This window comes from Dermacentor andersoni, chromosome 2 (assembly GCF_023375885.2).
Source record: "Dermacentor andersoni chromosome 2, qqDerAnde1_hic_scaffold, whole genome shotgun sequence".
NCBI lineage: Eukaryota > Metazoa > Arthropoda > Arachnida > Ixodida > Ixodidae > Dermacentor > Dermacentor andersoni.
The window spans coordinates 72,806,684-72,822,139 of record NC_092815.1 but is presented as its reverse complement, the minus strand read 5'-3'; the positions used below and the strand labels follow the sequence as shown (position 1 = coordinate 72,822,139).

At 42.4% G+C, this 15,456-nt stretch overlaps 1 protein-coding gene across 1 annotated transcript in view; it reads left to right on the top strand.

Annotated features, from left to right (window-relative positions):
* Positions 1 to 14,735, top strand: part of LOC126541857 (junction-mediating and -regulatory protein-like) — a 42,657-nt gene extending 27,922 nt beyond the window's left edge. The window contains exons 10-12 of the mRNA XM_050188799.3: positions 2,591 to 2,893; positions 7,850 to 8,030; positions 8,118 to 14,735. Of these exons, the coding sequence (XP_050044756.1) occupies positions 2,591 to 2,893; positions 7,850 to 8,030; positions 8,118 to 8,239 (606 nt within the window). The 3' untranslated portion in view covers positions 8,240 to 14,735. The remainder of the gene's footprint in view (positions 1 to 2,590; positions 2,894 to 7,849; positions 8,031 to 8,117) is intronic.
* The last annotated feature ends 721 nt before the right edge of the window (positions 14,736 to 15,456 follow it).

Genomic DNA, 15,456 nt, shown 5'->3' with positions numbered 1-15,456 from the left:
TGCTAAAAACTGCAGTGGGAGAAATTTTCTTATTTTTCTCTGACCTTGGCATTACTTTTGTCATTCCACTTCATTAAAAATATCTGCACCAGAAAGCTTTGAAACCCATCAAGCAAGTCTGTCTGTTGGTTCCCTTAACCACACATAGATTCAGTTAGAAATAATGGGCTGTTCCTGCAATGTTTCTTCTGTGAGCGTGATTTCCTGCTGCAGGAAGCATCGTTGTTGCCCATGCAGAGCAGTGTCTGAATTATGCAAAAGGTGTGCTTATATTTATTGCACAATTTTCAGTGGCCTAATGATGTCCAATTTTTTTCCCCATTGTCCAGAAACTAATCATTCTTATTTATGTGTAGCTTTTTTCTTTTCATGAAACGTAATGTCTTGTGTTGGGAGTTATATTGACTCCTTTTATATTGACACCCTTTTCTGATGGATGCTAACAGAAATTTTCAGTTGTACAGTATTGTACTGCAAGTTGTACTTTCTATGTGCACATATTTAGACTAAATTTATCCATTTTGTTATTAGCATGACTATAACCAAATATATACAGTTGACCTCCATTAATTCGACTCTGACAGGACTGACAAAATTGATCGAATTATCCGGCAGGACAAATGAACCAAGATGCACAAAAAAAGGAACGCCAAAACACACTGCTGATTCACTTGGCAGTATTTTACCGACTCTAACGTGCCCCTGAATCAAGCATGGACCTGCTTTCTACTTGTCCAAAGTAGAAAACTAACATAGATATGACATTAAAGGGGCCCTTAACATTTTTCTAATCGTGGAATGGCCTTACTATCAAAGGATCCTTCAACCATAATTGGAGTCGTTGCACCAGTACCCGGCTTTCTCTCTCTTTTCGTCTCCGCTAGGGCTCTGGGAGCTACTCAGTGAAGAAGCCAAGATGGCAAAGACCTGGCCAATATTTCAGTGTCATGGTGACAAAAGGGTTCGTTAGGGCCACTGTAGTCTGCACTACGCAGCATGCCACTGCCATCTGTGAAGCCTGGGCAGCTGACGCAATTACACACAAAATTATTTTTCTGTCTTTTGTCGAATGCAGACGTACATTTTTAATTTAAAGTTAGCAGTTATGTATTACTGAGAATGCGATCACGAAATCAGCCAATAGTGTTGGTAGACCAGCTGCTATGGTGACGGCATAATGGCATTGCGGAAGCGAGAGCAAGGGTTTTTTTGCTGTTTTTGACCTGAGACTAATTCCCTGCTGCTTGCCGCGCGGTAATACTTGCCTCACATGTTCACAGCAGCCTCTACTACAGATCGGCAACATTTTCTTATTATGTTCAAAGAGTGCCTTAAGGCACTTTTAAAGCTCCTAAACAAAGTATAGATCAACACGCATCCAATCTTTTAGCAGAAATTGGCGAGAGTTTTATTTGTGTTGCGCAGTGGTGGGCTTGTTTTCTAAAGTCAGCTTCGCTGCACGACTTTCAAAATAGTCTTTGTTGCAATACAGTCATACTATGCAGTGAAGCATACGGCGGTCACAAATATGGTTTAGGTTTTGTAATTGATTACACCGTGCATTGAATTTTCGGCCTAATTTGGATGTAAAGAAAGAGGTGTCATTAGGGTCAAGTACATGCATGCTCATGGGTCAAGTCCTAATTATTCAGTGAAGGCCTAGTTTAGGACCAAAAAAATGAAAGTTTGGGCTCACAGAAATGCGTGGGCGCTGGTCAGAACCCTCAGTTGAGATCGAATTAGCTGATAAGTTGAATTAACAGAAGCATACTATATTGGTATACTTTTCGATTGTTTATTTATACGCTACCCAGTCACACAAATTTTACTTTGTTGACTTGTAGAATGCATTACAAATTCTGAAGGGTATCAGATAGCTTTGCATATCCTCTTCAATAGTGTCTTTTTTTTTTCAACAAATTTTTTCTGTGTGATTAATAAAGGATTCCTGTATTAAAGATATATGCCCTTTTACTGTCACATTGTTTTCATACAGCATAGCAAAAAGTAAAATTGTGTTCTGTAGGTGTAACATAAGCAGCGAGCAGATTATAACAACTGTTTGTCACTGATATGCTGCCAGCCCTAGCTAGCTGCTGTCCTGTACTTGAAGAATTGCCTTTTAGTTCTGCAGTGCTGTAATAGTTGCTGTTTGTATAGTTACTGTTGAAGTATCTATGATGTTCATTATCTAGGACTGCCATCATGCTTTCACCAATGCAGAAGTCTAAAAAGTGGCAAAAGCAGCAGTGATAGTGTGATGATGAAATTATTTTTCGTTATTGTTACAGCAACTGTTTTGATGCATTAGCATTAGGAATGTCAAGGTGGGAAAAAGTATATGTGTGTGAAGTGTGGGAAGCCGGTCACGTGGTAGAGTTAGAGAGGGGATGGGAGAGCTTATAAGAGCACCTAGTATGTGTGTATGGTGAGCGTGTATGTGGTGCACACAGTTTAAATTACAGATCCGGGACCTCAAATAGGTGTGACATAATGTGCTAATGCATTTCTGTCACACTTACTGCTAAATTGCCACTGAAATACTTGACATTAATTGCGCTTAACTGCACGCACTCTTCCACCATTACAGAAATATCATAATGGTAAAAGGAGTGGCGATGGCACGATGCTGGAGCCCGTTGAGGATGAACTATCAAGGACACCATCTCCGAGAAGCCCAAAGCCCAGTTTAAGGCTTCAGAATGGCACTGCAGCAGTCAGAGCAAAAGCAGTAGGAATCTCTCCAGAGAGTTCCAAGGAGAAAGAGGACATGTCATTGCCTGCCCCGCCTCCAGCACCTCCGCCTCCTGCTGTACTACACCAGCTGCCACCACCACCTCCTCCTCCACCACCTCCGCCACCTCCGCCACCACCATTGATGCCAACCTTGATGGTAAGTCGGTCTTCCATGGTGTGTGTGTGTGTGTGTGAAGTTGGCGTAAGAAAGAAGGGACAGCAGTATTAGCCAGTGAATGGCATCTTGCATTCACTTTTTTGCATCTGCACTAATGTAAAGCTGCAGCCTTGAGATAGGTTCAAATGATATGGGAGACTGGTAGTCAGAGATTTGTGGGAGAGACCATTGTCCTGCAGTGAATGTAAAGAGTGGTGCTGCTGCAGCTCATGATGATTCAATGATTCTCTTGGCTGCAGCCACTGTTCTGGCTCAGCATCTGTGGAGTTATGCTGCATAGCATAAAGTTGTGGGTTAAATTGCTGGCTGCGACAGCTGAAATACAATGGAGCAGAGGCAGAAATGACTGTGTGCTGCATTCCAAACAACAGCAGGCCGTCAAAGGAGGGTAGCCTGTGCAGCAAAAATTAAGGAAATATATAATGGAAGTGGGAAAGTTGCACAAAAGTACTTATCAGCAGATAAGGTTTAATATGGTCCCAATAACTTGGCAAGTGTAACAAGGGCTTCCAACTTTTCAGCTCTAAATGAAGAATATCAAAAAGTCATCCCCCTCAAAATTTAGCAAATCTTGGTTAACCTGAAGACTAGTTTCTGCTGATGTTGTCCTATTAAACACCTATCATACTTATTTATAGTGTAAGGCATGCGCTCTTTATATTTTTTAAATTGTTTACAGGGTGCAGGCCTTACAAGAGGCAGACATATGGCTAGTCACTGTAGGTTTCAACCATGGTCAGGCTGCTATTACCACTAGTGACCGACTAGTGACCGACTATGAACACTGTCATCCAGTTGTCTATGTCAGTTTCGCTGTGCTTTTGTGCGAGACTGTCCTTTTGGTCAAGGGTGCTTCACTGCCAAACCGGCAGCTTTGAAATGCTGTTGTGACCTCACCCCTGCAGACAATTTCGCTCCGACCACAAGCGCATGGCACTGTACCCCCACCCCTGCCCCTCAGCAACCGAAAACGACACGGGTGAGGGTACAATAGCGCACTGCGCACCGGCGGTCTCCCCGTTTCGACCCCAATCAGGTCGGAGAACGGGATTTCAACAAACTGCCAAATTCCTAGAAGGGTTGCCGAAGATGTCACTGGTTCTCAGCACTTAACCTTGGCATTTCTGTGCTGTCAACTGGACCTTAACCTTTGAGAGGGGAAAAGGTACCATCTCAGTTCAAGTGCGTGTTTGTGACTTATAATGACCCTACCAAGGTTCCCGGATTGGTGCGATACCGGCCACCGCGTGGAGGAAAGGAAAAAGGGGATGGACCAACCGGGCCAATTAAGGCGGTGCACAGAGGAGCGCCAGAGTCTGTTCAATGAGTTCACGGTGTTAAAAACAGTCAGATGTATATTGCAGGATATTTACAATAATCGTAGCAGCTGACAAGGTGGTAGACAGCGCGCGAAGTCGTCTTCTTCCGACCAAGCTGACAACATCTTCTTCGTCAGCGTGTCACAATATTGACACCTGTACTTGTTTATCCTTTCCGGGTAACTGCTTGTCACCACATAACATATGTTATCGTACAGCGCAGGACACGCCTGCATGTATCGGAAGTTTCTGGAATGTTATCGATGGTTCCATTCGCAGTCTGTCACCGAACCTTGTGTAATCTGATTGCATGTATGCGCAACGCGAATAGTGTAGAACTTTCTGGAAGACATGCAAGTCCCAGCGATTACTCTGGAACATTCGACAACTGATGTATAAAAGCCGACCCGCTTGACCCGCTGATCAGATTTTCGCCGATCGCCGAGTGTGTTCGCCGCTATCGTTGTTCTTTGAGTGTAGCCTGCTTTTGAGGGCACAAGTTCGCCCAATAAAACGCTAGTTTCGTTAATCACAGTTTTGCTGCCTTTTTCACCGTCACTACTACGTGACATCTGGTGGAGGTGCTAGTGCGTTCATGCACTGAACGCCCCCGAACTGACGAAAATCCCCCGCCGCCGCCGAAGACATCGAGGAGACCATCTTGACGACATAACGACACGCCACCGTCCTGACGAAGTCTGGAAGCAAAGAATACGGCAATGAAAGACGACCTGACGATGCCACATACCAGCCACAGGTCAACACGACGCAGCCGTGATCCGATGCCAAGACCTAACTGTAACGCAAGACAAAGAACCACCAACCTCGATGTGCTTTTCGATGGCCACGCAGTCACCGCCTTAGTGGACACAGGGGCCGATTACTCCGTGATGAGTGGACACTTCGCCGCCCAGGTGAAGAAAGTTATAACTGCATGGGAAGGCCCTCAAATTCAGACCGCTGGAGGGCACCTCATTATGCCGACTGGAATCTGCTCGGCAAGAATTACCGTTCATGACCGGACTTACCCTGCCACATTCGTTATCCTCCAACAGCGTTCACGAGACGTCATTCTCGGCATGGACTTCCTGAACCAACACAGCACAATCATAGACCTGAAGTCAAAATCGATGTCAAAATCGAAGTCAAAATCGGAAGATCAAGTGATACCGCCGGAGAGCTCTCGTAGTCGCCACACCTTGAGTGTGCTTGAAGATCAAGTGAGCATCCTGCGTGCTCCAGCGTTATTTCCGCCGGCACCGAAACACCCGCTGACGTAGAAGGCGTCATCGAGGGCGACCAACATCTACTGCTTGACTGTGAAATTTGCGTCGCAAGAGGCATCGCTCAACTCCATGGAGGAAAAGCGGAAGTTATGCTAACCAACTTCAGCGAAGAGTTCAAGCACATCAACAAGGGCACGACAATTGCGTACATCGAGGAGATTGTGGCCAGCAATGCCTTTGTCCTCTCGGATTATGCCGCATCTACCCCAATTAGCATAGTCGCCGAACCAGACTTCGACGTAAATCCAAGTCTTCCTATGAGTAAGCAGCAACAGATCAGAAGTCTTCTCCGACCATACAAAGACTGCTTTTCAACGTCATCGAGGATTCGACAAACACCAGTTGCAAAGCATCGCATAATAACCGAAGAGTGCGCTCGACCACTCCGCGAGAGCTCTTACCGAGTTTCGACGTGAGAGCGTGAAGCTATTAGGCAACAAGTAGATGAAATGCTGTGCGATGACATCATCCAGCGATCAAAAAGCCTGTGGGCATCTCCTGTAGTCCTGGTGAAGAAAAAGGACGGAACCCTACGTTTCTGCGTCAATTATCATCGTCTGAACAAGATCACGAAGAAGGACATATACCCCCTCCCACGGATAGACGACACATTGGATCAGCTCTGCAACGCCAAATACTTCTCGTCGATGGACTTCAAGCCTGGCTACTGGCAAATAGAAGTCGATGAGAGAGATCGCGAAAAGACCACCTTCATCACTGCCATTGATTGTGTCATCGTCAAGCTACTGTGATCGCCGTTTTTGTTGTGCTGTTGTTGTTGGGCCATTGTCTTGTCATTGCTGTCAAAGGTGCATGCTTATGTCGCACAATTCCTTGCTTTACATGGACATGGTGTGCTATCTGGTAACACTAAACCACACTTTGGTAATACCTCGTAGAAACCCAAATGAGGCTAGATAGCCAGCTACATGCTTTGCATAATTAACATTAATTCCTACAATGCATGGGATACTCACAACTTTTAATGTTTTAAAGGGCCTCTGAACCACCCCTCTGGTTTGGTGAAATAAGGTAGTCTGCGGGTAGCATATGCTGCTGGGAACATCTCGGCCAAGTTTTGGTGTTGTAGCGGTACGTGGAGCTTTCAAGTGGATCGCCAAGCCACCTTTCTCTTAACTATTTCCCTACCATGAGAAAATAGGTTTTTTTTGTAGGTTACGCCAGATTTTTTTTTTCTGAAGAAACTACTGCATTCAATATTTTAGGTAATGTAGAAACAAAAGGCAGAATGAATGCATTTTCAAGCATAAAAGTTCTATTAACAAAATGTATGTCATAAAGAAGGTATACATTTTCCAAAATCAAGATTGTGGGATAAAATTGAACAAAGTTTGTGAATACCCGCTTGTATTTACTAAGAAACATACGTAACAAAAATTTTGAGCTATGCAAAATGTAATGCCACCTGATAGGCGCTATCTCTGAAAAAATTAAAATTTTTCATTAAACAGGTATTCGAACACAAAAATATTAAGTGCAAACACTACAGTTTGGTGTGCCGGGCTGCGGCCGCCGATGTTTCGGGCTGGCTTGCATCATCGTCACTCTAAGTCAAAGTTCGACAAAAAAGGTAGCATCCTCAGACTCGCTGCTGATCGATCCATGGATACAATCAGACGCAAACGCAGCGGAATGGCAAGATCTACAATCTTTTGAAGTGCGCACGCTGCTTCCATAGGCGGCCATTTTTGCTTTCTGCTTTGATGATCGCCAAACTTCGGAGTGCCTTCGAAAATTAACATCTGGTGAATAAAACCCAAACTGCTTAGAAAGCAAAAATATAGTTCTCCTTCACGTCCTCTGGTGCAGAGTGTTCGTGAGTAGCACGGAAGGTCTCAAAAATGGCGTTTCAAATCATCAATAACAGGCGGTCATTTTTGCTTTCTACTTTGATGAGCGCAAAAACTTCAGAGCGTGTTCAAAAATCACTGCCTTGGAGAAAAAAAGCGAACTGCTTAGGAAACAGAAGAATAGTTCTCCTCCTTCACATCTGATAGTGCAGTGTGTCCATGAGTGGTGCGGAAAGTCTCAAAACCGGCGTTTCAAACCATAGTTAGCAGGCTATTGATGCCCAATGGGCATCGTATGGAAAGAGGTAAACGGTCTTTTTTCAACAGAAGGCCCTGTCCTTGCTCTCTTCTAGATGCATTATTTTGTCATCGAACGCACTATTTTGTCATTTCCTTAGGCGGCTGCTATTGGACAATAGCTGACTTCATGCTGCAGTCGGCTACGTGGCTAGTAAGCTGCCTACAGTTTGCAGGCCGTTTTATATTTAGAGGTTGACATGGTTTGAATTTTTACCGCAGCCAGCTGTCCCAAACATCATCCCACTGACAGCACTCAAAAAGCCTGGACTGAAGCAAGATCCATCAAAGCCCAACCAAGGTGAACCCAACAAAACCATCAACCTATCAGAAATTCTTGCTGCTCGCACCAAGCTCAGGAAAGCAGATGTTTCAACTGATGACAACAAAAATAAAAACTCAGGTAAACATTTTCACCCCAGTTTCACTTCAAGCTGTCATAGAATATACTTCAGCTGTCATTTATTCATATTTTTCTGCTTGGTTTCAGCCACTGGCATTCAATCCAAGGACTTCAATGCGGTTCTTAAAGCAGCCCTTACAAAAATTAACATTGCCTCACATGGACCTGATATTTCTGACCATGAGAGTGAAAATAGTGACTTTGAATAATTGCTCCCTGTAAAAACTAACAATGCTGATGCTTGCACTCTTTATTTCCGTCCGTGACCAGCGTTGCTTGTGATGCTATGCAGAAAATTTGTTATTTATTTATTGATACTGTAATCCCAATATCGGGATTATCGCAGGGTGGGGAAAAGAACTAAGCAGCTTCACAAAACTGGCATAATGTACACAAAAAGAAATAAGGGTGCAGGTTGAAGCTCTACAGCCAGCATTAGGAACACAACATTTGAACAAGATGTCAAACAGTAGAAGTAAAATATGCAATAAAACAATAAACTGACAAAATACAGTAACACACACTAGGTAATATGTTGTGCGAACAACATCAGTGACGGTTGCAACACTTCATTGTCGGTGAAGTTATTCCAATCAGTTATAGTTTGTGGAACGAATGAGCACTTAAAGCAGTAATTACGGACGCAAAAAGGTGTTAAAGTTAGCTGATGTAGTGGTCGAGTCGAAATGAACGAGTTGAGACGAAAAATGAAGTAAATGGGTGAGTTCAGTTCTGTAGTGTATTTTAATTAATTGGTACATGAATTTAAGTTGTGCAGAACGATTTCGCTTGGTTAGTGTCGGCAGGCCAGCTTTGATTAAAAGATGTGTTACCGATGTATGTTGGTAATTGTTATACATATATGTATCTAGCAGCCCGCCTTTGAACCCTCTCTACTTTGTTTATGTTAGTTTTAGTGAATGGGTCCGAAATGATAGCTGCATAATCTAACGTAGGCAAGACAATACATTTGTAAGCAAGAAGGTGGACAGATGGAGTGGACAACCACAATGCCCGTCTTATGAAAAACAATTTATGAAAAGTGTTACACGTTATGAAATCAATATGTCTATTCCAGCTAAGATTGTTAGTGAGCCAGAGGCCTAGATATTATATGCTATTACTTCTGTAAGTGTCACACCATTAATACTGTAATAAAACAGTAAGACATTTTTTTTGCGAGTGATCCCCATTAGTACAGTTTTTTCAAAGTTAATGGACATTTGCCATGATTCACACCATGCAGGAACTTTTTGTAACATGCTATTCAGTAGTAGTTGATCTGAGGCACTTCTTACTTCTGTATAAATGACACAATCATCAGCGTAAATCCTAATTTTCACAGGAATGCTAGAGACAATATCATTAATATATACTAAATACAACAGAGGCCCAAGGACAGAGCCCTGAGGGACGCCAGAGTGAACTGCAAACCTGCCAGAACAATAATTGTTACAAACAACAAATTGTTCTCTGTTTAAAAGGTAGGCTGAAATACACTTTACTAATTGTTTGTTATGAAGTATTGTCTAATTTATAAGTTAACTGCTTTGTTAACTCTCTTGTTTTCATACTCGTAATACCTTCGGTGCTACAATTCTCATGCAACACACACAAAATGCAGGGTGAAGTAGTCAAACCTTTGCTGTCCTCCTTGCATTATATTAGCCACAGCGTCCTGCTCCATCAGTGGCTCCAGTGGTGTGCTGCAAAGCTGTACTTGTGACACTTCACAAAGGTTCTTTTGCCCCCAAAATGCTGCATGGAGTGTGCAAAGCTAACTGTAAAGATCTCCTTTTTTCCCCTTTGGGAACAAAGTTTTAATTTTATACCTTCTTTAGTGTGACCACTAAATGTGGGCAGACCTAGAACTCCTCAAGCTTATAGTTATTGAAAAACATTGTGCTTTTAATGGCAAAAAAATATTAAATAAATAAATACCTACTGCAAGGTGCTTTTTAAGAAAAAAAAAGTAAGGTATCCTGTTTACCTGTGTTGTGTGGCACTTCAATGTGTTATGCTACTAACGAATATAAACAGCCAGTGCAGTTCTCTCATGTTGGCAGCTTTGCTAGGTGAGAGAGTGGTTGTCGGCCAGTCTCTTCCACCACTTCCGTTCTGGGATTCAGGAATGCATCTGATCAGTGTTTGATGTTTCTGATCGATGCTGGCACTGCAAATACTGTAATTCATATGCATGAATATCGCTGGTCCTTTCTCTCTTTTTTTTTCATTTCTGTATTTAGAGGTGTGGCTAGATTAACCACTGGCCAATTGTGCTTCACAGAAAGCTAATTTCTACTTGTCTTGAAGAATGGTAAGGTATGGGAGAGTGAAAATAGGGAGTGTTCGTGTGATGTCATGGACACCATGTTGTTGTCTTTACAGCTTACTCAGAGCTGCTGGAAATAAACAGATAAGGATAATGCACAGCTTTTCATCGTGCTATCTGTACAACAAAATAGCAGCTGCAATGATTTCAATGCACGTGCTGTCCTTTACAAATGTGCATGAAGCACAGGTCTGTGAAGAAGAGAGTGTGCAACAAATAAAGAAAATGAGTGGCAGCCTAATCAGCCTGTGCGGTTGCACCCACAGGCATGTGCATGTGCATGCACATGTGGACACCCAGGCCAGTGTATTGTGGTCCTGTTAAACATTTAACATAATGCGATGGGCAATCCATTAGCAAAGCCTGTACCTGTGTCTGGGACCCTGAGCATTCGTGGATGTTTGTGCACGGGTATGGCATGACTGTAGCATATCGCATATATGACACTGTTGTCAGATGTTGAAAGCTCTGCCCCAGTGGTGCTGTATTTGCACAAGTATGGTGGAATGGCACCATTGCATGTTTGTAATTGTTTCAGGCACAAGGTGCTCATTTTCACTAGAAAGCTTGAGTTTGTGGCATAACCTGATTTTCCAGTCAGCAGTGCTCTCTGAACAATGTTGACTGGTTTTGTGTGACGAGGGTTCCTCCTTTGCTCAAAGAGAAATGCTAGTTATGGTTGATTTGTAATGGTAAGAGGTTATGTGCATAGAGAGATCATTAATCCGTTTCATGTATAGCTTGATTGGTTGATTTAGAATCAAAGTATTTATGTGAAAGTGGAGGGAACCATGCTTAATTTTTTGTGTAACTGTTTTTCAGACATTTGTTTTAACAAAATGAATTATATGTAGGTACCTTTGTGTATTGCATCATACTCAACCAGTGTCAAGCTACTTGCATGTTATGCAAGAAATAATTACTGTGCAGAGTCCCAAGGTCTCGCTGCCTTTGCTTGGCTGGAGTATCGAGGCATTTCGGGAAGAGTAATCGACTGCCACCAAAAGTTTGGGGCAAGTTTCATGTTGCCTTTTGACATGTATGAATTTGAAGCCTTTGTACTGCCTCTACTTGCAGCTGACTCAATCTCAATACTCGTCACGTTCTATTTCATAAGTGTTCTAATATGTGGGGAGCCTCAGCTGAGGTATCTGAATATCCCTCAATATAGGCAAGGTAGGTGTTCAAGTGGTTTCCCCTGTTGCCGAATGACTCAAGCAACTAAAATATCATAATTTGATGTCTCACTATCAAAAATATCTCAATTAGCCTTCTTCTAACTGGGTAAGATGGGTGCTGCATCTTAATGTGAAACATTTAGTGCTCTCTGAGTGCACTCTATACCCTTTTTGAACTTTGGAAAATAATAGTGCTACTAGCTGCTTTTAACATTAAGCCCGGAATGTTTGATTCACACACTTGCACAAAAGTGCAACTGCTATGCTGCCCTCCCCCCTCAAAATAAATAAATAAAAAATAAAGATGAACCCGCCTGTCAGCAATAGGAAAGGCTTATGATTATCATGACATGGGAGGCAGTTAGCTTATGGTGACACTGCCACTTGCTGCCTTTGAGGGAGAGCATTAGTTGGCCACACTCGAAACCAGCGAGCCATGGTGACAGCAGGATTTCGCATCGATTTCGCATCAGTTTTCTCTTTCACCTTGGCATGACAAATACGGGGGAATTCTTTGTGTCAAAAGCCGCTATGCCCTTCTGTGACATTGACGTGGAAGTAATGGAGGCAGATTTCTTGCACATGTGTTAGTGCACCAAGTAGTCCATCTGGGCTTCACAGCACTTTTGGTTCCTTGGAACAGATGCTGAATCGATGCAGCTTCCACATGCGACAGTTCCGCCTTTGCCAAGCTTCGACACACAGTGGTGTGTTGTCTTATTTAGCTGCCAGATAAGGTGTTTATGCTTTCTCTTCCGCAGCTTAAGCTAACACGGATGAAAATGTTGTACTTTCTTCAGAGGCGCTCTCGCTCCTAAGCACTTTGCCTCCTTAGCTTTCCCTTTATTTCCACAGAAAGTTCTCTGCGCATGTAGTAGCATACGTGCTTTGTAAATCTAGAAATGGTATTGCAGTGTGCTCAGGTAGAGCTACATATATCTGACAATGAAATGCTAGCACGTATCTTCCTCAGCTAAAAGGTTAATTTGCAAATTTTTGCTAAATACTGTAAAATGCAATATGTAGTACACTGAAGACAGAGGTTCGCAGGACGATGCAGATTTGAAGTAATCAACATTGGTTGAACAATTAATGACTCAAGCTGGAGCAAGCGTTTCGACCAGGGGACCTGTCTTCATTAGTGTCTGTTGGTTACCTCGGTGTGTATTACAAGGTTTTCTTCAACATGCTGGCATGTAAAATCTGCTTTGTGAATTACTATATTTTGGCACCATAGTTTTTTGGATTTGTCTTAAATGTTTCAATATTAAAACCACATGGTTTTCTTTTAACTCACATGCTGAGCTTCTTCCCATTTTGTAACCCCAGAATAGCTCCCCATCCCTCTCACTTGTGTTATGTTCGGGTTTAAGTTATACCCCTGGTTTTATGGTACTTATATAAATGTGGATGTTGCTAATTTTTAAATTCTTGGCAGTGTGCTCTGAGGCATATCGGAATGTATTACTGAAATAGTATCTCACCTGCTCTATCTTCGGGTATTTCAGATACCTCAGCTGACATATGAATTGCACTGTGAGGCATCCTTTGCATTGATTTGGTAGCTTTTGGTAGCGATGTTCACTGCCCAGTGTCCATTTGTTTTCAACTGTTTGAGGAATTCATTCTCATGTATATCTGCACTCATTGCTCTCATAACAATCAGTTTGTGCGCAGTGGTGCTATAGAACTCCACTTCACAAAGAGTTGCTGAGTAAATGTACAGAGCAGCCGTTTCAACTCTGACATTTAGGAACTTGTGGGGTCTACTCTTTCATTGTTGAGTACTAACACACTAACACTCTGTGCTAATTTAAATGATTGCACTGTTTTAGTGTGTACCTGCTGTGGTCAGCAGGTTATTATTAATTTGCCATTGCTGAGCGGTGCAGACAACCCTAGTGGGCTTGGAATTGTTGCCTAAAAAGAATTGTACATTGTTGGAATACTGTGTACTCGTGCAATAAGTTTGTCCTATTGAGGGCAGCAGTGCAGGCCTCTTGTTCAAAGCTTGCTGAAATTAACAAACTGACTTGGTCACAATTCAGTTGAGAACGGAGGATAAACACTTTCAAAAAGCTGTGCTACAGCTGGCACTAAACATAACCCATGGATAGCAGCCAATGTATAACATGCATTTGTAAGTTATGTTGTGCTAAGACTAGCAACTTGCACACTTGTCCTCTTGCTTTATATATATGTATACCCATATACAAAAGCTAGTGAGCTAGTCTATGAGTTGTGTGGCTGTGTATCGACGGTAACTTGCAAATTCGTTAAAATGATCTGTTGCAGAGCCTGTTGACAGGTGTATGTTCCTTCTGCTCTCAGTCATTGTTCAGCTGCAAGATAGTGGTGTGTGCAAGCTATTGTCTTCTGTTTTTGTAGGTTGGTGCTAATATTTACCTTTTGTTCGAATATGATGTTTGTATGTTTGTGTGTTGCACACTTTTGTATAGCCAGTTATTGTTTTCAAAAATTCTTAATATCTATGAGCTTACACGTCCCTAGAACTTTATTTCCTTCATTACTCTACTTGTGTGCATTGAAAACTGTTGTGCCCCTTTGCAGTGATGTTTATGATAGGCAGTGCTTGTGGTGTTCACAACGAAACTTCAGTTGTGTGTATTCTCAACATTTTTGTATGCCTGAACGTATGTACTCTTGTTTTCAGTTTCCATTGAAGTTTCTGGGAATTATGCTTGATTGACGATAAGAATAATATTCATAATGCATCAACCAGTACATGAAAACTTGGTAGCTGCTCGTTACGGCTGCAGTGAATGATGAACGTTCATGACATCTTAATGAGCAGGAGCAACAGCAGATATAGGGCACCTATTTGCATTGACAAACGAGAGGAATATCAGTTTGTGAACTTTAGAGGCATAACCTTAGGTGACCACGCTCTTTTTTGTTTGTTTGGTAACAGCTGTAAGGCTGTCCTTATTGGCGTGCCCATGTGTACCTATGTGAGTGTTCGATTGCATGTGCTGGCATTCTTGTCAAGCTGGTGCTTTTAAGTACCAAATTACAAGGCTATGAAGGCTGTGATCCGAAACTGTGGCTGTGCTGACACTGTGCTCTGTTCTCACACTGGCTGCAGTGCACTTTATACCCTTTTAAAGAATATATATGTTCGAAGAAACATATATTTTTTTTTTGTGGATAATAAAGCATGTTTCATTTATTGCCCACACCTGTGCTGTGCATTCTTGCATCACAATATTGATGACAGTGTTGTAGCTGAATTGGAGCATGTAGAGATGAAAGTTGGACGAGTCCAATCAAGCAGCTCCACAGGACCTAATTTTGCCTGTCTAGGATCTAATAATCACCAGGACCTGTAATTACCAATACCATGACCTATACTGATGACCATTTCCGGGACCTATTTGACGGGACTTATTTGATTAACTAACAGCAGGACCTAATAATTTGATAAACAGGCCAGTTACACTAGCGACTATAACACGCATGACCTATGCAATAGCAGAGAAAGTGGACCACTACTGGCATGATAACACTGACGGCGTGGCAAAATTGAACGATCAAAAGTACAGAAGCATAGTGCACCCTCGCACCTTTCGGCAGGTGAAGCCGAATATTTCTGCTAAAACTCCAAGGACACCCAAGCACTCCTTACGAGTTGTGTAGGCGAAAGCATTAATAAGTAAAATTTCTACAAAAGAAGAATGTAGACCTCGAGAATAGAAGCCGTAGATTAAACCTTGTATTTTATGGGATAGATGACAGCGACTGGTCTGTAACGGGGGAACAATCTGAAACGTTGACTAAGGGCATCTGCACTACCAATTTCGGAATTGCAGTGATATCAATTGAAAAGGCACATATGGTTGGCCGTTTTAATGAATGGCACAAAAGACCTATTATTGTAAATTTTTCATCGGATAAA